The 27,504-nt window shown below is 35.2% G+C and overlaps 1 protein-coding gene across 1 annotated transcript in view; it reads left to right on the top strand.

Moving 5' to 3' along the window:
• PLCB1 (phospholipase C beta 1) overlaps nucleotides 1-27,504 on the top strand; it is a 618,667-nt gene that overhangs the window by 541,854 nt on the left and 49,309 nt on the right. Inside the window, exons 29-31 of the mRNA XM_006921600.3 lie at nucleotides 33-122; nucleotides 529-586; nucleotides 2,102-2,188. Of these exons, the coding sequence (XP_006921662.1) occupies nucleotides 33-122; nucleotides 529-586; nucleotides 2,102-2,188 (235 nt within the window). The remainder of the gene's footprint in view (nucleotides 1-32; nucleotides 123-528; nucleotides 587-2,101; nucleotides 2,189-27,504) is intronic.

Below are 27,504 nucleotides of genomic sequence, written 5' to 3'. Positions count from 1 at the left end.
TTTTTTCCCTTTTACTTCCATTTTGACTTCAGAGAGAAGAAGGAATTAAAGAAGAAAATGGATAAGAAGAGGCAGGAGAAGATAACAGAAGCTAAATCCAAAGACAAAAGCCAGATGGAAGAGTAAGGAAAAAGAACTCCTTCTCCTCCACCTTTACCTGAGGATTAATTTTATTCTGCATCTTTCTTAACCATAAAGCCCATTTGTGAAATTTCTCCTAAATTAACCTTTCAAAAGATCCCTTTTGTAAGGTTTTCAATGTGGGACTCAAAAAAGGACCTTTTATATAAAGACAGAGTAAAGAATGTCCCTTAGGACAAAGCAAAATACTCACTTCTAATGTCAGGCAGCCTTCTTAGCATTTAGTGAAAACAGTTTGCTTTTGGGTAGAACCTGACCTTTGTCCAGAGCTGGTGTATTGTACCTTCCTTGCAGCAGTAATAAGAATGTTGAGAGTTCTGTAAACTTTCATCTGGAATTCTGAGATTCTTATATTTGTTGATGCCTGTTGATGTCATTTGCTTTTAGGGAAAAGACGGAGATGATCCGGTCATACATCCAGGAGGTGGTGCAGTACATCAAGAGGGTACGTGGTTGTTAAAGAACAAAAATTAAGAGTAAATTTAAAGATCAGTTGGCTTTATTCAGCAATTCATGAACTAGGCAGCATCCTATCTAGTAAATAGAAAGTTGCTCTGAAGAGTTGTACAAAGTGGAAGGTTTATAGGCAGACAGATGGGACACAGAAGTTATAGAGGTGATTATTACAGGCAAGGTTACCTTCCCTTAGGAGAAGGCAGTGGGTTTTATCAGGTGGATTACCTGCTAGTGTTGAAGGTGGAAATTCCAGACTGATTGGTTTAAAACTCCATTCTTGGGAGAGGCTGAAATTGCAATTAGGTTTGGTGGGGCTTAACAAAAGTGACTCCATTTGGGACTTGTTTCTTTTTTTTTTAATTGATTTTTATTTATTATGGTGACATTGGTTAATGAAATCCAATAAGTTTCAAGTGTACAATTCAACAGTAAGTCATATATATTGCATTGCGTGTTCTCCCCCCATAGTTAGATTTCTTTCTATCACCACATCTTTGACTCTTTTCATCCCATCTACCTGCCCTCTCCCCACTGCCCTCTGGTAAACTCTAGTCTACTGTTCATGTCCATGAGTCTCTATTTGTTAGCCCTGTTTGTTGCTTTTAGATTTATATCTCACATATAAGTGATATCATGTGGTTTTCAACTTTTTCTGTCTGGCTTATTTTGCTTAGCAGGATTATCTCAAGATCCATCCATGTTGTTGCAAATGGCAGTATTTTATCTCTTCTTATCTGTTATTTCTTTTTAATACGGTTACACCCTCTCCCCTTTACAAAGCCTTTGGGAACCTTTGACAAGCAAGGTATGCCTCTGGAGGGAAATGCCATTCCTCCTTGTACCTGTTTATTACCAGCACTGAGAAGAGCTGCTTCGCAGAGCAGGCACTCCATAATCAATGTTCCCGCAAGTTTAATTGCAAACCTGTATATAAAAAGGTTCACTTAGAGATAGACATCACGAGGGAGTGCCCTTCTAGTTGCTACGTGGGATGCTGCCCAGTTCATGAATCACTAAATAAAGCCAATTAGATCTTCAAATTTAAAAAAAAAAGAAAGAAAGAAAGAAAAGGAAAAAAAAAGAAAGGAAAAAAACAAGAGGGACGTCAGGAATCATTTCCAAAGTCAGAAGCCCAGAAACATGATGTCAATGGGAGATTCCCCAAAAGAATTGTTAGTTGTCATCAATGGTAGAGTAAGATGACAATCTCCAAAGGCCATTTTATTTTTTATTTTAAAAAATTTAATTGTTATATGGAAATTTTCAAATATTAACAAAAAAGTATAAATAGTATAAACCATTTGATCACCCCACCCTCACTCCTGTGTACTCATCAGCTAGCTCCAACCCTTACCAACAGTCTTCTACACCTGTAAGGGCAGTTTTTGACCAGAGTATGAAATAATTAAATGTATGCCATAGATCTGAACAGCTTTCAATTTTTTCTGAAAATATTCACTTGAACATTTGGATGCAGATAACTTTCTTTGTAACTTTCTTATAGTTAGAAGAGGCACAAAGTAAAAGGCAAGAAAAACTTGTAGAGAAACACAAGGAGATACGTCAGCAGATCCTGGACGAAAAGCCCAAGGTAAACTAAACTGGATGATAATACACAATAATTTCATTTTCTTTTCATTCATTTGAATAACTCCTCTCTATTTCATGTACCTTGCACACAATCACAGATCAGTTCTCACGTGTGAAACTCATGTATCTTTCTCAATGATGGTGAAAAACCTTTATTAGCAATACTCAGTAAGCTTTTGTCACAAACTGGTGAGGTTTAAAAACTGCATATACACAGAACCCAGCTCCGGAGATTTGGTTTTAATTGGTCTGGGGTGTAGTTCAGGCATAAGTATTTTTAAAGCATCCCGGCCCCTCTCCCTTGACAAGATAGGGAGAATTAGAGAAATTAGCTAAGCCTCTTCAGCTTTAAATATCTGATGTAATATTGTAATGGCAGTCTTCATCCAGCAGAGGATGTCCTGTATCAATATGATTCTGGTTTTTATCGAACAAAATATTCTCATAAATCAGGGGAAAAAATCTTTTTTTCTCCTATAATAATAGTTTATTGGGGCTCCACTTTAAAATTACTTGTGCTTATTTTTTGGACAAAATCAGTGTTTCATGAATAGTAACTTTAAATGAACTGAATATCTATAAATCAAACACTTTTAAGTCAGCAAATAGCATCTCGGTTTTAGAACATTCCATCCATTTTGATTTATCAAGGAATATTTTTTTGTTTGTGAAAAATGTGCTCTTTACTTGCCTGTCCTTTAATCTGCACTTTAAAATCTACTTTAAAAGGTACTGTTATTCCATAAAAGTACTTTTTAAACCCACAAAGCTCAAAAGTGTTAGTTTTGTTTTATTATAGTCCATTTATTGATTAACTTCTTATAAACTTCTTATAGGCTGATGCTAAACATATTTTTGTGGTTATTTCTGCTCTTCTTTCATGTTTATTAGCTAGGACATTTATTTAATATTTTTGACTCCTATAGTTTTAGGCTTGGCAATATAGATTCTTAAGCAGTAATGAAAATCTAAGAGTTATTACTTAGATATGCTAACTTTTATGTTTTTCAAATACATGTACAATTTAAATATTCTTAGTCACCCTCTCAGGTTTATTATGAATTATTAAAGTGTAGTAAATTTTAACATATTTTTAGAATTTGCTGTACTTTCCATTTGGATTGATTGTTTAAAAATGCTCAAATGTTTGAAGCAGAAGATCCAGGTTTGACTGAAATTTAAGAAACACCTTAATAATCAGTCCAAGGCGATATATTGAAATACTTACAATTTCAATTCATGCTGTCTGAATTCAAATATATCATTACTTTGAACACTGACATTGTATACTTAGCTTATACATTAGCAAGATTTTGTATTTCTAAAAAAACATCTCTTGGGAAATATTTTATCTTGCTTTGTTTTTGTTTTTGGTCCAAAAATACCAGCAACTTTACTCATTGATAAAATGCAATCACGAATGTGTTTAAATTACGTAACTGTCAGCATAAATAACCCTATAAAGATTTTATGTTAGTGCTCCAGGTCATCATCATGATTAAAATCAACTTTTGTGGGTATTGAAACACCTTTTAAACTGCTTCATTGGATATAACCAGACCCTAATAACTGTTGGACAATTTATCAGTCAGGACGCATTCAGCAGCAACTATACAGAAAGCCCTAATAACTGTTGGACAATTAATAACTAATAACTGTTGGACAATTTATCAGTCAGGATGCATTCAGCAGCAACTATACAGAAAGCCCAATTAAAAGTGGTTTAAACAATAATAAAATTTAGCAAGTCACGTTACTGGAAGTTCAGAGATATTGCAGCTTAAGGAATGGTTAATTTGGTGACTCAACAACCTCATCAATAATCCAGTATTTTTAGAATGCCATCTCAATTTGTTACCTTTCATCCCCAGGTGGTAAACCAATAGCTGCAAGATGGCTTCCATAGCTCCATGAATCACAATCCTACATAAAACTATTCAAAGGCAAAAAAAGGAATGTCTTTACCTTGTAACCCCTTATAGGATTGAGGAACTCCTTCCTAAATATCCCCAGTAGGCTTTCTCTCATTGGGTAGAATTCTGTCATATGCCTATTCCTAAAGTAATGTACATGAGAATGTAATTTTCATGATTGACTTAGAGTAATTAAGACTCACTCAAAAAGGTAAAGGGAGTCCAGCTTCTTTTCAATTCATCATGGTCACGAGGTACCTGAACTAAACTTTTTTTTTTTTTAATCAAAGAAACAGAGATAGCAACTGGGTAGGTAATAAATAATGTGTGCTACTACCATATTTATAGCAATTTTTCGTATTTTTTGGCTCCTTGGAAAGAGATCTGAAGTTTTTCTATAAATTTTTAGTAGTTCCATTGCCTTCATTTTTTTTTTTACTGTAAATAGCAACCACTATGATTTCTCTTTTGCTTTTTATCCATGAGATTGTTCTTCTGACCATCTGATCGTGTCTGGATTTGAAGGTTGCCCTTGAAGATTGTTGGTTCCATGTCAAACTAAAGCATTTATTGAGAGGTGTTCTTCAGGGCTTAAAATATTGTACTTTGGAACCATAACTTTAATAATAAAATAAGATATTATGACTATTAATATTGTAGGAGACAATGACTAATAAAGAGAGATAACCATGATAAGGAGGAACAATAATAGATAGTGGAGGAAAACAGTAAGATCAAGTGTAGGTCATGTAAGGAAAGATCAAAGCACAGGATAGCAAATGTAGGCAAATGCAGGCAAATGAAAGACCAGCATAGCAGTCATCCACAGTCCTGTAATTGTTGAATATGGACCAGAAATAGATTAGCACTGGCTTTGAAATAATCCCTCTTCATATTCAGTATTGGAATGCCCTTTGAACCCTGACATAGACATAAGGGAAATCAACAAAAGCGGAAACATAATAGAAAGAAGAGCAACTCAAGGAAATGAAACCGACGAACAGTATCTATAAAAGAGGTTAACTGAGTCAGTCTATTCATTCAGAAAAATATGAAAGCAGAGTGATTTTACGACATCTAGAAATTTATGAACTCTTTCATCACTAAATGTTGAGCAAGGAAATTGAGTTGACACTATAGTAGGTAATGTTAAAGACAGTTGCAACCTTCTCATGAAGAGGAAAGTATGCTGAATTTTGCCAGGGGTTACCTAGGGGAATAGAGTTCCTTCTTCAAGTATTTTACAGGTGAGGTAAGCAGTTTTCTAACTAGAAACCAATAATGGCTCTTTCGCTTACAGCAAAAATATACACTACATGGCATCCTATTATTTCCAATTTGTCAGTTTCTTTCATCATATTGTCAAATATAATCATTTACTTCCTCTTCATTCTTATCACTTATTCTAACCAATATAATAATTGTTCCTAACCTTCTCCTAAACAGGGAAGAAGCTCTTTTTATATTCCTATTTTCTCCTACTATTTTGAGTTGTTCTGAACCCCAGTCACACTTTATAATTTTCCAAGCCTTTGGTAACCAAACCACTCCTTTAAAAGTGAAAAAACAAGTATAAAAAAATTTTAACAAGCGAAATTTTAAAAGCCAATTACTGAAAAACAACAGTTCTATTGTGGCAAGGCGTTTTGGCTAGATTTAGAGCAAGATGTATATGAAGATTAATTTAAAGTGTAATTTTTAAACCTTTTATTCAACCACGCGCTTATGATTTGGAAGGATCAATGCAAGTTTCCAACATTTTTACCACCCTGCAACCGAACAGTTGTAGGACAATGTGCCTAAATCAAAACCAGGTTAAAAATCCATTTTATTTCCATGTTAACCAAGAACTTCTGTCCTGCTGGTACATATTCGGTAGGGCACCAAATTTGGCCAGCCACAATGTGAAAGTTTACTTTAGAATGTCCCGCTTTGTGACATGCACCAATGGACTTTTTCACATGTAAAGTCCATTTTTCCCCCCATTAAAAAAGAGATTCAATGAGTCTATACCTTTTTTATGTAATTTTTAAGGGTGTGGGGGAAAATGGAAGTAGATTATCCTTAGAGGCAACTCATACAATAGGTAAATATTTTGGCCCTCAATTTGACATAAAATTACATTGTGCATTCCTATCCATAAGTCCCACTAAAATTTATTAAGTTACAAATTCTCTTAAAAGAGAATACTCAGCTCCTTTTCTGTAGAGTTCTATATTCTGGAGAAATATTCAGCGGCATATTCCTTAGCAGTGAAATATTGGATTCAGTCCCTGAGTTTATGCTGTTTTCAGCTTTGTTCAAAGTGTGTCTTTCTATGAAATCTACAGCTGCAGAATTCTTAAGATGGATGCAGTCTTTCAATTTAGTGTCATAATTGGTTCCCTTGGGATTTCCATACCTGGGTTTGCCAAAGGATTTGTACAAAAGGTATGAGAAACAATTCAAGAACCCAACTGCCAGTGGAGAGAAACTACACCTTTTATAGTGATGCTAGACTCTGAATTGATTCATTATAAAGAGCACATTCTGCCTTTTTCCTGAACATTTCAAAGGGATTTATTTTAACATGTTCAAACATCATTAATTAGGAGTTGCCCTGAATCTGCTGTGAATACTCCAATGCATATTGATCACTTTGCAACTACAGGCTCTCACTACAAGAAGAATCATCTTTTGAGGGGACTTTTTAATAAACCGTCTCAGTAACCTCATAAAACAGTCGATAAATGTGTAATGTACTTTTTCTCTGACACTTAATTTGTCTTTGATGCTTCTTAGAATGGAGGTTTTCTGTTTTAATTTAGCTCATCAGCAAGAGAGAATTCCAGGAAGCTTTAGGGCATTTTAATTTGTAGCCAAAGAACATTTCATCATGTGGGCTTTTTTTTTTTTTTTTTTCTCAACCAGACAGATATAGCCTGATTTTCCTCATTTCCCCTCTGACATCTTTGTAACAGGCTGAGTGACTCATTTCTCTGGGTGAAGTTAGTCTTGTCAGACAGACCTACCACTGGGCCCTGAGACAGAACCTTAAATGCTGCTATTTTAGTCCTGCCTTTCCAGAGTTCCAGGAGAAAGAGACTAACTTGGGCATTTAAAGTAAAAGCTGCTTTCTTGCATGATTCTTTTGCCACCTCTAATTCTTTGCTACTTTATGGGAAAATGTGGATTCTCCCAGCCAGCACCCATTAGAACTTCTCATAGAAGCCAGACCACAGAGTGTAAACTGGTTGCTTGTTGACTACATTTTGCTCATTGTCAAGTCCCGGTCGACCCATCTAGTGGTTTGTTTTTTTCTCTGTGTAAGAAATTTCCTTTTCATTTTTTCAAAAAAAAAAAAAAAAGCCTTTTTAAAAAATATATAATTTCTTATTATTTTCTTGAAGGCAAAACTTAGATATGTTTACTCTCCTTCTAGGCAATACTAGAACCTATTGTTGAAATTTATTTTCATTCTGTAGACTTCTAAACCCATAAGACATTATTATTCTGTGTTATATGGTCAGTATTCATTTAGATTTATACATATTCACAAGCTTATTTGCTGCACATTCTTTCTTGTGTCTTAGACTGTTCATTTGGGGTCATTATCTTCTTCATTCTTTAGAAGTTCTTTTTATACAGTCCTGGTGGTAAACTCTTTAGGGTTTTTGTTTTCATTTTTGACTGAAAATGTCTTTATTTTACCTTCATTTTGTAATACTTTTACAAGGTATAGAATTTTAGGTTGGCAGTTCTTTTTTATTATTGAAGATATTTCACTGTCCTCTGACTTCTTGTTGAAAAGTTAACTGTTAACCTAGGGTAATCCTTTTTATGACAACTTGTATTTTTCCGCCTTTGCATGCAGTTAGGAGTTTTTTCTTATACTTTATATTGTTTTTCTACAATGTGTTTAAATATGTGTTTGAGGGGACTACATGGATAACTTTCATCGGTTCTGAAAAAACAGCTATCGTGTCAGCAAAATCGCTTCTATCACATTTTCCAATAATTTCCTTTCACCACATTATGTACATATAAAATGATCTTCTTACCCCCCATCTTCTCTGTCTCTTAATTCTTTTCTGTGTTTTCTATCTTTTTGTCTCTCTGTGCTACTTTTTGGATAATTTTTTTCTGGTCCTTTTTCTAATATGCTAATTTTTGGTTTACATTGCTATTGAACTTATGTACTGAATTTTTAATTTTGGCTTTTGCATTTTATTTCCAGAAGTTCTTTTTAATTTTCAAATCTATAATTTGTATGCCTAGGTTATTATAGAAGAGCTTTCCTATGAGATTCCTCATTCTGGGCAAGCCACAGGCTTTGAGTTTTGGCCTAATCCTATGAGGTTGTCAAAAAATGAATTCAAAATTTCCAGCATTAGCGAAAGCCACTCAGGACAAAAGTGGCTTTCCTGCTTATTACCTGTGTGGGTTCTATGTCCCTGCAGTCTGGACAGAGGGCAGGATGGTTCAAATAATCTAACCAGCCATTACCAGAAATAGAAAATTCTTATATAATGTTTCTAAAATGTTTGAATTAGTTAACATCTATATCAGTTGGGTTCAACTAGAGAAGCAGAACCAGTGAGAGAGTGAGAATGAAAGAGAGAGAGAAAGAGAGAGAGAGAGAGAGAGAGAGAGAGAGAGAGAGAGCGCGCTCGCATCTGTGTATCAGGGAATTGGCTCATTCATTTGTAGGGCCTGGATATGCAATCTCCACAAGGCTGTCCCCCCATCCAATGCTGATCCTGGCAGGTGGGCAGTCTAGAAGGGATGATCATGACAGGTTTGAATAAATTGCAGAAGCTGAGCTTCTTTGTAACAGAGCTGAATATACACATATACACACACGCTCTCTTGGCCTATGAATCAGAACAACTAAATATTTATGGAGAAGGGAAAATGATTACAGGCCCAGTTGCTGCTTCATGCCATCAAGAGAAGTCAGCAGATCAACAATAATGAGGTTTGTTACACAATAGCTGTCTCCTGCCTCATCAACCCTCCAGTTCTTGAAAGAGTCTGCCTTGTAACCCACCGTAACTAGAAAGATACAGAAAGAGAATTCTGGGAAATGTAGTTCAGTCTAGCCAAGCTGGCACATTCCAAACCATCATACTATTATTGAAAAATTGGAAGTGTTCTTATTTAAAGAAACATTTGATTTATCTTTAAAATTAGATTATATGATTACAGTGAGTCAACATGGAAACAAATCTTTAAAACTGAGAAGTGGCTTCCCCTTAGGCCTACATGGTATTCCCCAGAATGGTTTATGGATTTCTATTATTTACTGGCCTCTGTAAGACAAATGAGTTTGAGATTTAAACAAAATTGGAACTGAGATTTCCAGGGATGCTATTGATTCTTCCCCTTTTTTAATACCTATTAACTTCCCTCCCCCTCTTTTGTCCATACTTTGTTTCCTAAAGATGAGAAAATGTAAGAGTATGGTGATAGGTGTATTGGGTGGTGGGAGTGGGGATCCAAAGAGAATACTCACCATCTGCTAGAGTACCATGTGTATGTGTTGGTGGAGTTCGATCTTCCCAGCAAGAGCTGAGGTTAACATCAGGAAAAGAATGAGATGGACTTTAATCCCATTGACTTTCATCTGCCCACCCATCATAAACAAAAATGTCCACACAACCATGGCTGACTCACAATATGTTTTGGGTTTACTTATATTTCTGTTCTGTGTGCCTGTCATTGTGCATCATTTATATAATTTTGCCAATACTAAATAAATATTTTATTCCTAATATATTTCTAGTTTGTTTTTAAAGTCCTGCTTTGACTGGGATAATGAAATAGTCAAACACACATACCATAAACATTTTTTAAAGCAGAAAATGTAAAATTTAATCTATCTCAGAGAACCACTTCCTGATTTTACTATGGCCTTCAACATTTTAAGGGGAATGATGACCAAACTCAAATACTTACCTGTAGAACACCCAAAAAGGATTTTTTTATATGCTTTGAAATATTTGATGAAGCAGCATGTGGACACTAGACAAAAGGCTATTGCAAAAGGCAAATGCAGAACCACTGGGCTGAAAAATAATGCTGAAGAAATTTTCAGTTCAAAATAGGAAAAAGCTGTTTCTAAGAGCAAGAGTCACATTCTCTATTTTCTATGTATTATGTCTAAGGCCAAATTAACATAACAGGTCTACTTGGAGTCTTGCTTAGACATTTTCTGTCAACAAAAATCAATTAACACAACAAGTCTTCTGTGTTTATTATAACCATTTGCTGAGAATAGTCTTCAATTTTAACAAAGCAGTCTTTGCAGCTGAAATAAAGGCTCAAATAATATTTTCATATTTCAAAGAGTCTTATCAATAGAAGTGGTTTTAACTTTTGCTAATGAATGATCTATGATAGAAAAATTCATGATGTTTCTGTTAGTTTGGATGGATTCTTCACTACATACCCTCTATGACCATCACACACAAACGACTTTACACAATTGGAGTAAAGCTTAGTGTGTTTAATCATTTTGGCATTAAAATGGATTTTTCCTATCTAATTATGCTAGTATATGGAAATTTGCTTGTAAAAGGGTAGCCAACATCATGGACATATTTCGGTGACATTTAAGTAATAGGAAATATATTGTGTTCTAGCTTTGGTTTTTCTATCTTTCCTTTTTCTTCGAATCTTACATATTATATATATTTTTAAAAAGTAGTTCTTAGGTTTGGGAAAATACATAGTGAGCTGTGCAATTCTTAAATTTATTACTGGCTCTTTGTTTTAGGTGGAACCAAAAAAACCCTAGGACTTGCAAAATATTATAAAGCTGTATTTATAATTGTTAAGGTGCCAATTGCAGCACAACTACCCTAGCCAAAGCCACCACCATCTCTTACCTGGATTTCTAAATCACCTCCTAACTGGTCTTCCCATTTTCATGTGTACCGACACACAATCTATTTCAACACAGCAGCCAGAGTCATCCTTTTAGAACATAAACGAGGACTGATCAGGACCCTTTCATGACTCTCATCTCTCTCAGAATAAAAGTTTTCAAGGTCCAACATGATCGGACCCCACTTTGGTGCATACCCTCTTTGTTTCCTCATCGACCTACCCTCTGCTCTGGCCATCCTGGGCTCCTTGCAGGGCCCGCACAAGCCAGGACCCTCCCATCTTAGGCTATTGCAAGGACTGTTTCTTCTGTCCAGAATGCTTATCTCCCAAGGGTCTGCTTGGGCAACTCCCTCCCGTCTTTCAAGTCTTTGCTCAAATCTGTCTTCTCAAAGAGACTTTCCATGACCACGTTATTTAAATTTGCGAACCCCCTGCACCACTCTCCCATCCTTGGCATCTCTTCTCCCTTTTACTCTGCTCTACTTTCTGTTTTTTGTAGTATTTATTAACTTATCTTGTTAGGTCATTTACTTCTTTCTTAAGTGTGTCATTCAATGTTGGTCCCTCCCATTAGAATGTACACTCCATGAAGGCATGGGCTTTGACTCTGGCTCAGTGATGCTTGTGAGTTCTAGGTGCCCAAGAACAATGCCTGACACATAGTAGGTGCTCAATACATAGTTCTTGAATGAGTCACTTATGTAGAGGGCTAACAAAATTAACTCTATGGATTAAAAAAATAGTTCTCTCTCTTTGAGAGGGAAAAGTACAAGCCATTAAGTCCAGACTCATTGGACTGCATTATTCAACGCTGTCACTAATTCAATACAATCTTTTCTCAGGTTTCTTGACAGTAGTAAGATTTTGTGGAGAATTTCTCAGAAGAAATATAGTTGCAAACATGTTTAACAACTGTTCCTACATGGGATAGGGAAGAACCAAGAATTCAATTGCTAATTCCATTGCATTTGTGGTAGGAAGTATTGGAATAGATAAAGGAGTTGGAGGTTTTAAATCTCCATTCTAGAAGGCACTTGAAGAAAGCCCCCAGGCAAATAATTTGAAACAACAAATGACTTAGAAATCAATTTCATTGCCACAAAAATGACAGCCTCCCTTTTTTTCCACACAGGGGGACGGTTCCTCCTCATTCTTGTCGGAAACTTGCCATGAGGATCCCTCTGTTTCCCCCAACTTTACTCCCCCCAACCCTCAAGCTCTCAAGTGGTGACCACCGTCCTTCCGGCCAGGTAGGACTGGATGGGAGGGGTCGCTTCTGAGAGAAGGGTGGCATGTGGCCATCCAGTTTACAGGCATCATGGATTTGCTCCTTTTTTCTTCACTCTTTCTCTACATCCCCATCTTTTTCCTGCTCTAGTTCCCAGCCACATCCACAATATACTCCTCATCTTTCCTTCCTCTGGTACTTATTTCTTCATCATTGTTCTCTTTCTTCGTGACACAAATCCCATTCTTCCACATTGTCTTCTTCCTTTTTCTTCTTTTTATTTCTCTATTTGAAAAATTGGCTTCCTTTTTTACCTTGATCTTTCTTACACTCACACTATTCCTTCTTTTGAAACATTTTTAAATTACTACTTCTCACAGCGCTGATGTCCACAATCTTATTATCTTAAAATCCAATGGGATTAAATTAACTTTCAGAGAGTCTTCTTGACCCACTCCACTCAGTTTACCATACTCCTCCTTTTAAAAATCTAACAAAAGTCATTTTATTCCCATATGATATTTTGAGTTAAGGGCTTATCTCAAGATTCCCTGATTCTCTGCAGTCAAGAGGTCTTAAAAATACCTCACTAATAGGGATGCTAGGGCCAACGGCTGCTGATTGGAGCAAAATGAAACTTGAAAAGTAGAGATAACTTTAACTTGCTAGATGAGGCGCATCATGAAATCTATTGTTTTCCTTTTGCTAATAAGAAAATTAACCTGTGCCATTCCAATGGGTATGCATTTCAGGGAGAAAAGAGGCATTATAGTGATTATAAAGAAAGCAAACTTCTATTCTGATGTATTGAGCATAGAGTTCTACAGTGAGGCTTACAATGTTTTTTGTCTTCAAACACATTGATCTGTGAAGAAGTGCAGTTTAGAAACATGTTGAAGAATTAATGAAAACAACTTTACTGAGAAAGAGCTGTAAGTTTTTCCTCTTCATCTACATCAGTTACCACACACAATAATGTTCAAGGTCAATGCCTTTTAAACTTTAATGAGTATATCAATTACCTGAAGAGCCTATGAAAATGCAGATTCTGATTCAGGAGGTCTGCATGGAACCTGAGATCTGCATTTCTTTCTCTCTTTCTTTCTTTTCAGTTTTGCTGCCACATTTTCATGGACCACATTTAACAAGCAGGGATCTAGTACATTCCTACCTCCTAGCTTAAAGAATAGTGTTTAGCTGCTTTCATGGTGTTTTGTTATATGTTAATTTTTGGCTTAATCCCGAGCCTTTGATATCATCATTTTTATTTTCTACTTCTGACTGCAATGCTAGGAAGAGAGAGGTAGAAAATGTCATTTGAGAGCAAAGCCACAACTTAGCTATGAATTCTGTTCATGTCCTCCCAAAGTGACGATCTTGTTTCTGTAGTAACCTTGTGATAAAGCTCAACTGGGAAGTTGGGGCAGAGGAAGGGTGAGTAATATTGATTTCTCCAGAAAGGCATCAGGGAGACCTTGAAAATGTCTTCTTCATTTGGCTATAAATGTTTAGGCTATCTCTTAAATCACCAATTATAAGCATCACTGGATTGTTTTGTTCGTATACTCGTTACTGCCCTGGTACTTTTGAGAGTTTCTGTGAAAAGTTTACTGTCATAGGTAGAATATTAAATTCTCTCAGAGGAAATAAATGACATTGGAGCTCAGAAAACATGACTTGGGTTTTGTTTTTCAAAACAAATGCAATAGGGATGTAAATGTTACATTTTTGTCCTGTGATTTATTGGGCTTGTGATGGCTGGTTTACAACTTATATTCCTTTTGGAATATAAACTGAGCTTCCTGCTAAGCAAAAATTTTTATTTTCAAAAGAGATAGATATTCTCACAATACCTGTACATTAAAAAAAATCTTTAATCACATAGTTACTTGGGTACTCTTAGCTTCCCACATATAAAAGGCAACATAAAAATAAACCTATTTTACGCGTTCCAAGGAAAAATAGGCCTCATTGCAAAAACAGAAAAAAATAACAGTATTTTGTATTTAAAAAAGAATAAAAATTCTTTTTGCATAGCAATACATAAAAAGTACATTTTGTACCAAGTTTAATATTTCTCAAATGTTTCTTCCTCACCTTCAACATCTCAATTGATAGACTGCAGTTAAAAACAAAATTAATGAATAAAAGGCCATCACGCATTTGCCAGAAAAGAATGATTTTTATACTATAGGACTGATTCCAAGAATACTCATCATGTAAATGTTTGAAATTTCACACTTTTAACTTTGTGAACGCAAACCTCATTGATGATAAATATATTCCTTGTTATCAGTTAGAGATTGATAAGTGAAGTTAACCTTGTTAACTTCTATTTTTTAATAAATACAAGTCATTTAGAGCAAAACTTAAAACAAACAAAAAAGGATATTTGCACATTTGTGTATGTATGAACCTTTATTTATAGAAAATGACAATTTCTAAAAATACTGATGGTATAGTATTGGAAAATTACAAATTTATGCCAAATATTTATTAAGTGTCTGCTTTATTCTAGGCTATGCCAATTTCAATAGGAAGCTCAAAATAGCAACAAACATAGTTTCTACACACATTAAAATAATAAAGAGCAATTCAAGGCCATAGAAGGAAATCAAAGTTTTTTTTTTCCACTGACAAATAGTAAAAGCAATAACAACTATCATTTATTGAGCTCTTACTATATGTTGCCAAGCACCTTCAAAGCACGTTATATGTATTATCTTCTTATTCTCACCATGTGCACTTGAGGGAATTAAGGTTCAAAAAAGATAATGAACTTTACTAAGGTCAGACAAGAAGTACTAAACCTTAAGGATCCCGTGTATTGTGTCCTTCAGCTTTCTCAGTAAATATCTGAAGCCATGATTTAATAATGTTGGTGTCAGGGATGTGATATTACTATCTCACATTTCAGGGATAGGCAAGCACTAAGGATATTCTGTCTGTGCCTCAGTATACTCATCTGTAAAATGGAGAGACTACTGGCCTCTCTGTTGAAGGGTGCAGATCTCTGAGTGTTTAGAAGGGATAAACACTCGTCCCACATACCAAACACTGTTTCATTTGGTAGTAGTGCACCCCAGCCTCCACGAGATCACAACCAAATCTTGCCAGAGATTTAGACCCCAAACTGGTCACAACAGCAAGAGAAATTAAACATCATAAGCAGGATATTCAAGTTTTTCAAAAATCACTTGTTTTTACCAAATATCTTGGAGAAGAACATCTCCCAGGACTATATGCTAGAAGGTTTCCAGCCCTGTGAAAATAGGACTCACCTCCAGGAAGCCAACACTGGCAGTTGTTTTCTGTGTTTATCACATCCAGTGGGAAAGCAATGCCAAGAAGAGGAGTAGACTCTGAGATATACTGCAGTCTGCACGAGTGGGTTCAAAGGATTTTGACACAACCCTCTCTATCCGTGGTTGCTCTAAAGCATCAGGATTGAGGACAGACATGCTCGCCTCCTCTCAACTTTGACTTTCCTCCTCCTTCCCTTCTTCTCTACTCACATGCCATCCAGCTTATGTTGTTGGTGCCAAGTTCAAACCAAAGACTAAATGGGTTTCCTTCCCTTGAGGTCTTCCCTCCAACTCCTCTCTCTACTCTCTCTTCTTAAATCCTTCTCTTTTGCCAGCCCTAGAACAGTATCCTTGTTAACTAAAGCCCACCTCTCCCACTTGAAAAGTTGTGGACTGAATTAGATGAGAAAGGAGTTAGCGTACACATTGGGTTTTGCACCACGGTCTATTTTTATTTGATAAGCAATCATTTTCATGGTTTTTATTTATTCGTTTAAATAATATTTACCTAGTATTTACCCCTGAGGTTACTAGGTAATCTAAAAGAACATATTGAGTGAAAAACATCTCCTTTTACATTGTATTAAATCTCAGTCATAGCACAGGATAGGGTTTCTCCAGAGCATATGACAGATGACCCTATTCTCCTTTTGCTATAGAATTAGAGTGAAGGGAACTACTTTGGGCTAAATTATGAAAGATTTAAACAAGAAACAAAGAAAGGTTTCTGAAAGTAAAAATATGCAAACATAATTGGCCCTCTGTATCTGTGCATTCGGCCTCCACAGATTCAACCAAGTGAAGATAAAAATATTTTTAAAAAGTCAACAGTGTTGCTGACATGTCCTATATACTTAGGCCTATCATGGTTGTGTCTGTATTGAAGATGTACAACTTTTTTTCTTGTCATTATTCGCTAAACCATATAGTATAGCAACTATTTATATAGCATTTCCATTGTAGTAGGTATAATAGGTAATCTAGAGATGATTTAAAGTATGTGGCAGGATGTGCATAGCTTATATGCAAATACTACACCATTTTATATAAGGGATTTGAGCATCCCCACACAGATTTTGGTATCTTGGGGGGAAAGGGTTCTGGAACCAATCCCCAGGGAATACTGAGGGATGACTATAGATTCCCGAAGGGTATTGTATGTCTCTTTGAATATCTTTAGATGTGGCGACAAAGAGGCTGTCTGCAAGCAGAGCTGGATGACCTTTTTATGATCTCCTTTGAGTCCATGAAGAAAAAGATTAATTAAACTCAGAAGTTTGCCACAAAAATAATAGGTATGAGATCCAGAGAATTCAAGGTGTTGAAGGACTCATTAAATAGGGTCGCATAAATATCATGCTGAAAGATTTAATGAGTCCATAGGGTCACTTATAGAACAATAGAGCAGAGATGACCTAGAAAAATAAATTAGAATCGATATTGTGCTTCTGAATTAACAACTATAGATTGCTATATTAACACCTGAGAGATGAAGTCTATAATTATATCTTAATGATGGATGTTGGTGTTCTCATCCCAGGGAAAATGAAAATTGCTCACTTTTAGTTTTTTACTTGCCAATAATAAGAATAAATTTATATGTATGTTTATTTCTGTAGTTTTAAGGAACCATGAATGCTTTAAGTAGCTACAAATAAGTAGTGTTAATTTTTTTCTTTTATTAATTCAACTAATACTTATTAAATTCCTACTGTATAGCAGGCACTAGGCTAGGTGCTTAGAAAACATAACTGCCTCAAAAGATGCACTTTCTCCCCTCCACCTTGAATTGCTTATAGTCTAGTGCAACTCTGTCTAATAAAACTTTCTACAGTGATGGAAAGGTTTCATGTCTGAGAGTCCAGTGCAGCAGCCACCTATACAAGTGGTTATTTAGTATTTGAAATGTGGCTAATGCAACTGAGGAATTAAACTTTTTATTTTATTTTATTTAAACTTAAGTGTAAACAGCCAGATGTAGCTAGTGGCTAACATATAGGCAGCATAGGTAGACAGCATGCTGAATCTTAATTTCTCATGTGTATTCTACTTTTCTACAAAGGATTCGTGTTGGAAAAAAATACTATGATCATCATTGTAATAGAGAGCTGTTTACAGGGGAGGAAGAGCCAACACAAACTTGGAGAAACCAAGGAGAGCTTCCCAGAGGTGGTAATCCTTGACCTATATGATTAAGCAGAAGTTTATCAAGCAGAGGAGCAGACAGGAAGGAATTTCTCATGATGCTGTGATAAAGCATGAGGTCTAAGTATCATGTTACTACTGTGGAATTGCATGTAATTACATTAGTTACATGTTGTATTAGTCTGCCTGGGCTGCTGTAACAAAATATCTCAGACAGGGTAGCCTAAATAACAAAAAATTATTTTCTCACAATTCTGCAGGCTGAAGTCCAAGATCAAGGTGCCAGGAGTATCGGTTTCTGTGAGGCCTCTCTCCTTGGCTTGCAGAGGGTACTTTCTTGCTGAGTTCTCACATAGTCTTTGACCTGTATTCCTCCCCAGAGAGAGCGAGCTCTGGTGTATATTCCTCTCCTTATAAGGACACCAGTTCAGTCAGATATGGGCCCCACCTGTATGACCTCATTTAACATTAATTACCTCCTTAAAGGCTCCATCTCTAAATGCAGTCACATATGTTGGGGCTTCAACATATGAATCTTGAGGGGACACAGTTCAGTTCATAAAATGTTATTCGATAAGCAAGTATCTTCTTCTTTTTTCTTTTTTTTTTTTCTGAGAGAAGGAGGTATCTATCTCACACTTAGTTTGCAAAAATTTACAGAAAACTATCATCTATTGATCTAGCATCTGATGATTTTAATCACTGCTTTTTAATTTACCTGTTGATAGATAACATAGAGGTCTAGAAATTAACAAATTTAAAAAACACTAAAGCAAAGTATTCACATCTCAAAACTCAACTGTAATTAAATATTGCTTAAGCATATTTTAATATTAATTTTTCTTTATTCTTTGAGCACAAACCAATGGGGAGCTGGAGCTGGTCATACTAGCTCGTAGGAACTTATTTTTTAATTTTTCTGGGATTCTGTGAGCCAGTTGTTAAACACAGCCACTATTTAACAGTAAGTTACATTAACTTGGCAATTAAAGAAATTATATTAAAAACAAAGATTAACAAAATACCCAGAACTCACCACCACCTGATTATTTTAGACATTTTACTATTATCGGGGCTCTCGAGGTATTCTAAGACTATTTTCTGTGTGATCGCTATAATGGGGTTCTGCTGTTTACCTCTTCCTTAACTCTTCGTCCAGATCATCACTTGGTAGCTTGAAATTGGCCATAGTGGGAATATTTACACTATGAAAATCAGCAAACACTATAAATGAGGCTCCCCCCTAATCCCCAGGGGAATGACCTTTTAAATATTTACCAGCACGCCACTGGCACGAACCTTACTGTGTTATGGCGTAGGGTTTTCCCAGGATTTGTGCAGAGTTCCTGTGGCAGCTTACCAGAATTGAAACAAAACTTTCTGCTGAAATATAATTTATTACCTTTTTAAAACCTTTTTTCCTATGTTTCCTCTACCAGAAAGGTGCAGTGCCGCCTTGCTGACCTGTAAACTCTCACGCTCTGCATATAAAATATTTTGGGGGCAACAGAAAAGTCCCCTAAAACATAAATCTACCGTTGACAACATTTTTTTAACCCACTCAGCAATTTCTACCTGAAAATTTTCTCAGTTGTAACATAATCTCTCTCCCACTGTTGATACTACCCATAGCTAATACTAAGCTAACACTTGCCTCATTCATTTTAACAAGGCCACTTTTTTCTCTACTAAAAGTTTTAAGTGACAATAAATGAAATAAAATGGAAAACTGCTGGGGTAAATAGTTTTCAGAATTAAGTTTTATTTTCCATAGGAAATTTTTCCCTTTAATGTTGCCCTTATATACCACTTCCAAACAAGTAAGGAGATGCTCAGACGTTGAAAATGAAACACCATTTGGCAAAATTCACATTTAACCTTTTATTAAAGCTACAATTAAGCCATACCTGTGTCCTTTAAAATTCAAAGCCCAAGAAGTTGATGTGACTTGTCTAAGGTTACATAGCAAATAAGGGACAGTACTTAGTTTCTTGCCAAGGTCTTTCACTTCTAATTGACACTACAGTATATCTTGCTTTCTGACTAAAACCCTGTTCATTTATTTGTTTTATCACCATTACAGTGCATGAGGCTGTTATGAGAGTGATTATAGAAGAAGAAATTTCACATAGAAAAAAATTAAGTGATTTGAAGTCTTTACCCTTTCTCCAGGTGTAGCTTACATGCACAAAAAAAAATCTGAGAATCATAAATATAGATTGAATTTAAGCATCATGGATAAAATGCATGGCATATAGAGGGAAAGAAAAGGGATGTCGGGACGTAGTTCTAGATAACTCTTAGTTTTAAGAGGTCTGGTAGAGGAGAAAAAGCCTGAAAGAGACAGAATAGGGATGACCTATGAGGTCACAGGAAAATCAAGAATGCCGGAGAAGCCAAGAGAGGGAACAAAAGGCATCAGTATGAAGAGAGTGACCTGCAGTGTCGACAGTGACTGAGTGGTACAGAAAGGTGTCCTTTGACTTTAGTAACCAGGAGGTCATTGGTGCCCTTAGTAATAATGAGGGGTCAGTGAAAAGGAGGGAGTGGGAGTCAGATAAGAGTGAGATAAACAGGTGGCAAGGAATAATGCCCTTCCGGAAGTCCAGACTTGAAGGGAAGCAGAAATCTGGAATAGTAATGGGGGGTTTGGGGAATAAGGGGAAATCTATTTGAGAAGAGATTAGTGAGTACTTCTAATTTATGGTCCAGTCTAGTTCATCATGAGATTACTATATAAAAACGATTTCCATAAAAGAATAGGGAAAAAGAGATTTCACCTATTAACGGTTGGCAGAGTTGTGTTTTTTTTTTTTTGTGATGAATCACACTATTCAGTGGAAGAACAATATCTTAGTGAGTGTGCCAAATAAACTATCAAGAACAATAAAGGATTTCCTTAGACACTGTTTAAATGTTAGGATGCTTTCTCTTGCTATTTAGTACATTAATAATAATACTCATACAATTTACATGGTGATTTTCTAGAGCTGATCCAGAAACACACAAAACCTGCATGGCTGCTACACTAAAGCATCAATAGATCAAGAAGCTTCCTCATTTACCACCCTGTAATTAGAATTCACTCTGCCTTGCACAGCAGTGAAATTATTTTGCAGATAATAAACTGAAATATTTTCTTTTCCTTTTAAGTATCCTCCTGTCTACCCCCCACCACCCCCATGCTGAGTCACAACTCCAGAGAAAGAAGATTCTCATTAGCAAGACAGAAATCTTAAAAAAAAAAAAAAAAAAACCCAGAAATTTCAAGAGAGTAAAGAATTTCTCCAAATTCTTTTAGCTTCTTTTACCACATGAGCCAGGTGTGAGGGGCTAGAGTCTTAGCATACATATGACGATAACAGAATTCAGATTGTGACAGAGGAAGAGGAAAGCCTACCCACTTCCAACTCCAGGGATTGTGGGAAGAAGGGGAGAGAGAATAGAGCATGAGGTGAGATTTGTATGTAACTCTCTCACTTTTACTTTTCGGGTCAAAATCTGAAAAACAGGACTCATGTCTTGGAACAGGAAAGTTCCTGTGTGCCCCAAAGATGGGAAATAGTGGTTTTGAGGAGGGCTGGTGCTAAGAACAAGACAAAGAGTCTCCCTTGGGTCAAGTAGACCAGACCATGGACTTAAGCAGTGTCTGCCAATCAATCACCCCAAACGGCCAGTAGCCATTAGTCCATGGAGAAATCTAGAACAGCAGACTCGAAGCAGAGACCTGTGAGGGTACAGAGGGAAGCCTTGTGGGTCTGAGCCTGCCATCTTCTCTCTTCCCACTTTGAAGATATACTGAGTTCTGTAATAGACTTAGCCACCATTTTGGGAAGCTGAAAATGGGAAGGATATCTTTGAAAGACTGAACTTTACCTAAGAAACTCTTAAAATCAATCCCTTAGGAAGTGGAATTTTGAAGCAACTCTATTTCCTTTAATAGTTAGAAAGGCTAAGACATCTTTTCTTTCTGTCATTGAAAGTGCAGCTCCTATAACTCCAGGGAGAGTGGTTTGAGGAAGTGTTTCTGCTGTGACTTAAATGACAGCCATTTAATGGGCAGGCAGCTCAGAGGTGAGGTTGGCAGTGCCAGCCACTCAGAGTCAATTGAAAGGGAATGGATCTCCTGGGAGTTTTCTAACCTGATTGCGGGTTTCCTGGACACCGAGTCCTCTCCTGACCCAAAACCTGCTGTGACAGAGAGATGTTTGTAATGAGGCGAATAACAAACAGTTTCATGAAGGTTGGGTCACACAGAACAAAAGGCACACTCGTCTAGGCGGAGCCAGGCTCCTCCTGTTTTCTCTTATAATTTTCTCTACCAAATTGAACTCTTGTCAAAAGCTTTAGCTACATTTTTAGTCAAAGGCTTTAAACTCACATTTTTTAGAAGAAAAACATTGCTGTTTCATGGATAAAAATTATTCCCAATTCTGCTGAGCTATAACCAGAAATTTAGGTTGTTTTTTTTTTTTTTTTTTTTTAAGTATCTGTTTTATATGTAAAGACTCAGGATATCCTTCTATTAAGACCAGCTCTAAAATATAATATTCAAATTAATTAGACTGGCTCTTGACAACCACTTTTCTGGTGATATTTTAATGGATTTAGCCTATAGATGTATTCGCAGGTGAATAGATGCCACTGTGAAGGCACAGAGGCAAGAGAGCTTCTCCTGTGACCTCCATTTTACAGCCTTACAGGCAAACTAAAAAGTGAAAAAAAAGCTATTATGTAAGATTTTATAAGGGCCCAAGATAACAACTAAAAACACCTAGGGTAGCCATCAGTGCATTGCTCTCTGTCGTTTTGACCGTGATTCCGGCCTTTGCAACTATTCCACCTAAAGGTTAACGCTAATTTAGTTGGAAACACAGAGATTGCATTTTGAGAATGATTTTATCAACTAGATTTCTAATCTTGGAATTATATACTCATTTATCAAATAATACAATGGGAAATAGGGTTTGTTTATTTTTAACATCTTTTCTCTCGAAACTGGAGGGCAGTGGATTTAAAAGTAGCACTCCGTCCTCTGTCCATCCATTCATCCATTTATGATGCACATTTGCATTAAATATATATATATGTAAACTTATTTTTGAAAGCCTGGATTGGTATTTAATAGAGTATTGTCAGTAAAATTGTATTATAACTCAGTATTGGGAAGAGATGAGTGCCCCTGAGTAGCCTCTTTGAATTTTGCACCATGTGCATTACCTATCTCTTAAATATGTTAATCCATTAATTTTTTTGCAAAACACATGTAAATATTATTAAGCACATCCTTCTACTATGACACCAGCAAACAAATTCCCAAGCAAGCACACATCCCTGTGTCTTTCTGCATAACTATCTCCACACCAGGTATCTAGGTATTGTCCGTTATTTTAAAACTTCAGTCCTCTTTGATTTCAGATCACACGCCTCCCTTCTCTGTTGTGCAGATGTCAGGGAAATGTAATTTCTGCTCTATTGCGTTGTTTGTTCCAGTCTTCTTCCCCCTGTGTTCCTTTGTTTTCAGCTGCTATTAATTTATACACAAATAAAGGGGAGAAGGAAGCATACTAATTGAAAAGTTGGTGATATAACCCAGAGGGCTTTGCTTTCATTACCTCCAGTATCCAGAAATGGCATTTCCCCAGATTTATCCTTCCTTAACAGAGGATTTTTCCACCGGATTTCTGACAACATCTTGCGTTCAGACTGTAGTGCTATGCTCTTCTATTTTCCTTATTCGCACAAAAATGTGTTGATGGGCTATGGGCAAATTAAATTTAAATCATCGAAGGTGAGATAAAGCTATTACTAACCCAGGCAAACTAAGATAGAGAATTTTAGAAAATTACATAGACAATAAGGAATGCAAACAGTTTTAAAATAAGCCAGGCTGACACCTTCTTTCATTTAGCAAATGTGAAAAGAGGCCCTGATCCACGTACAGGTAGTGGTAGAACCAGGACAGAAATTTAGTCTCCAGCCTTGGTGCTTTGTTCTCCCAATCGTGCTCCCAACCACGCTCTTCTCCCAACCATATTCCATCTTAGTGAATTACAGTACAACAAAAAGAAAGAGATAAGACCTATAACTATTTGAATGTTTTTAAAAAATCTGCTGATTATAAGACAATTGAAAACATATAATTAAAAAGAATTTCGTTAGACACTGGATATAATTTAAATTTTATAAGTCAACAGTTTTCCTCTATAGCAGCAATATACATATGATTATGTATAACATAAAATAATAGAAACCATAAAATATAAAATACGTATAAACTATGTATAAATATCCTTAAGGAGTCTTGTGTATTTCTTCTGCAGTACAGATTGCTAGAGGTGATATTTAAATGGTTTCTCATAAAATACTAGAGAAGAAAGAGTCAAGGAATACAAAAAAGCAGATAACTATACATAGAAAATCAGTATATAATTAGAAGGTAGAAGCAAATAGAACTGATTTTGCAGAAAAAAGAAGAAAGCTAAGTGTCCAGGGTAATTAAGTATTTAAGTCCAGCAAGAGGGTAAAGATATTGATTAACCCTAGACTGAAAAATATTAAAATGTCTAGTGCCACTAAAAGAATAAAAAGAGTGTATAACTGCATATGTTTCAGTGGAAAAAATAGGAGACTGGAAAGAGCAATCCAAAAGAAATCAAGAAAAAAAAAAAAGAGAAAACACAAAATAAGATGAAAAAATGAATCTATTAATATCAATAATTGAAACATTTCAAAATGTTCTACTTATGAATATCAGATTGTCACCTTTTTAAAAATTAACCAATATGCCTCTTAATATATCTGAAACATAAGGGCTTAGAAAGAAATAGAAAAAATATACTATGCAAATAACAACAAAAGAAACCTGCTTTAGCTATACTCATATCAAATAAATTATAAAGGCAAAAACAAAGAAGGCTGCTATTTGATGATATAATGTTCAGTTCTTGAAGAGAATATAAAAATTTTAAACTTATATGCACATAATAATGTACTATTATAATATATAAAAATATAGACAATACTGTATCTACCTCTAGTAGAATATATTCACACTTATTTAAGTAATCGGTATATCAAGTAGACTCCTCCAAAAAATATCACCAAGGTATAGAAGATTTAGATAAGACAACACAATTAGAAACTTTACTAAGGTATGTGTGTGTGTATATGTGTGTGTGTGTATGTGTGTGTGTACATGTGTATATGTGTGTGTATATTATAAAACAAAAACACATCTAAGGAAAACCTCATAATTAAAACATTTCCATTAGACAAACATGTCTACTATTATTCCTTCCTAGCTGAGAAAAAGTAAAAAAGTTATAACATTTAGATGTCAAGTGAAGAAAAATATGATTTTCAAATGATAAGAATCTATATTTCCAAGATTAGAAATCTAGGTAATAAAATTGTTCTCAAAATGCAATTTCTATGTTTTCCAATTAAATTATTTTAATTAATAAGAATTTTATGAATTTGCTAAATATGAAATCAGTATGCAAATATCAATTACATTTCTATAAATAAGCAATAGGAAGCTAGCATAACTTTAAAATTTACAATATCATAACAGATATACTATACCCAATACTTTAGTGACATATATTGAAGATTATGGAAAACTATATAACATTTTATTGAAAAGGATTAATGAAAGTCTATTATAATATGCTAATGAATTAGAAGAGCCAACATCATAAAATTGAGTTCTTCCAAATTGATCTATAGATTAATTGCAATGTCCCCAAACCCTCAAAATTTGCATAATTTGACAAGCTGATTCCATAACTTATGTAGAGAAGCAAAGACCCAGAAATTACTGAGACATTCCTGAAGTAGAACAAAGAGTAACCATATCATATACCAGAAATCATTATGAAAATATAGTAGTTAAGATATTGGTGGAAAATTGGCAAATTGGACATTTGCATAAATAGATGGTCCATAAACAAATGCATACAGATGTGAAAACTTGATTCGTAATAAAGTTGGCACTGGAAATCAATGGCTTTTCTCAGGCTTTTTGCTGCCAGGACTATTATTAGTAATTAATATGGAACAAAAAGAGATTGGATCCCAGCCTCATATCATATACAAAAATCAAGTCCAAGTGGTCTCAAGACTTACATGTGAAATATAAAACTATAAATCTTTAGAAGATAATGTAAAGTATCTTTGTGAATTTGAGAAAGGGAAGCATCTCTTTATCAACATAAAAAGAACAAAACATAAAAGGAAAGATGGATAATTTGATCTAAATTAAAAGATATTCTGTTTAACAAGAGACACTTTAAAGAAAGTGAAAAGACATAACTGCTACACATATAACTTAGCAAAAATTAGTACTTATAAAATATATAAAATTTCTGCAGATTAAGAAAAAGACGGACAATAGAAAAATGTGTAAGAACTTAAGTAGATGCTTCTTATATGGATAAATGCAAATATAGTTGACAACATATAAATAGAGTAAACTTCGTTAGTAATAAAGAAATATAAATTTAAACCATAATCTTATATTACTGTACATCATCAGATTGGCAAATTTTTAAGTCTGATGATATTAAGTGATTGAGAAGAATATGTTGCATCTTGGACAATTATAAACCACTGGTGGGAGTGTAAATTGCTACAAACACTGGAAAACAAATTGATATTATCTAGCAAATTTAAAGATGTGGGTTCCCTAGAACCAGAAGTTGCTTGCCAAGGTAGAAACTCGCTAGAGAAATTCTTGCAAATGTGTATCTTGCATATGTGTATCTGAAGAATGTTCATAGCAATATTCTTTATATTAGCAAAAAAAATGGAAATAAGCTATATTTGAAGAGTAAATGAAAGCATTTTAATATGTACTTAAAAAGAATATTGCACAGCAACTAAATAACTATGACTTACAGCTACGTACAACAACATGGGTAAATTTCAGCAAATTTTACAAGTGACAGGAGAATACATATTTTATTCTTTTATTCAATCTTTTTTAATATAGATTCAAATACAATGTGATTTCAAGTCTATAAGTTTAAAAGGCTACAATGTGGATCAACATATTGTTTAGGGTTACAAGCATGGTAAACTATTATTTTTTTAAGTGCGAGAATGATAAACCAAAAAAATCAAGACTGCCATTTCTTTCGAAGAATCAGGGAGGATATGGGATCAAGAAAAGGCACAGTGAGAACTTGAAGCCTGGTGTTTTATAAACTGGTCAATGGGTGTTAATTGTTTCAATGTTCTTTATATCTTATGAATATTTTATATTTTTTTATATTGACTCAATATTTAAGAAAGCTTTTTTTTAAGGAAAGAAAGTAGTCATAATATATTGGTGCATTGATTATAATTTTGACAGAAGGGATATTTTTATATGTTGGCATCTTTAACATTTTACATTATGTTGAAATGATTTATCATAATTACATATAGAAAGTGCAAATTAAACTCTTTCTGATCAAACCACTAGCTTAAACTTGCTTAAACTCTCTCCTGGCTTATCAAAAGATGTAGAGCAAAGGCCTACCTTCTCAGCAAACTTCTACAAGGCCCTTGTGTCCTCTCCCTCCTGCCACTCTTCACCTCATGCACCATGCTTCAGCTATATCAGCTCTCTGTGTCTCCAAGAAGTATTATGCCTCTGCTCTTTCTGCTGCTATACCACTGTGCCTCCAGATGTCCCTGTGACTGGTTCTTTTTCCTTTAGTTCTCTTGTTCAAATGTTCTCTCTCCACATAGAGACCTTCTGACTACAGAATAGGCTCTATCACCTTTCTTCGATTTATTTGTGGTTTTTCACTCTGAAAGCAACTTATTCATATGGTTATTTGTTTATTGCCTATCTCACCTCCGCACA

The sequence above is a fragment of the Pteropus alecto genome, unplaced genomic scaffold, assembly GCF_000325575.1.
Source record: "Pteropus alecto unplaced genomic scaffold, ASM32557v1 scaffold45, whole genome shotgun sequence".
NCBI classification, from domain to species: Eukaryota; Metazoa; Chordata; class Mammalia; order Chiroptera; family Pteropodidae; genus Pteropus; species Pteropus alecto.
The sequence above is the reverse complement of the archived record's forward strand: the minus strand, read 5'-3'. Positions and strand labels throughout refer to the sequence as shown.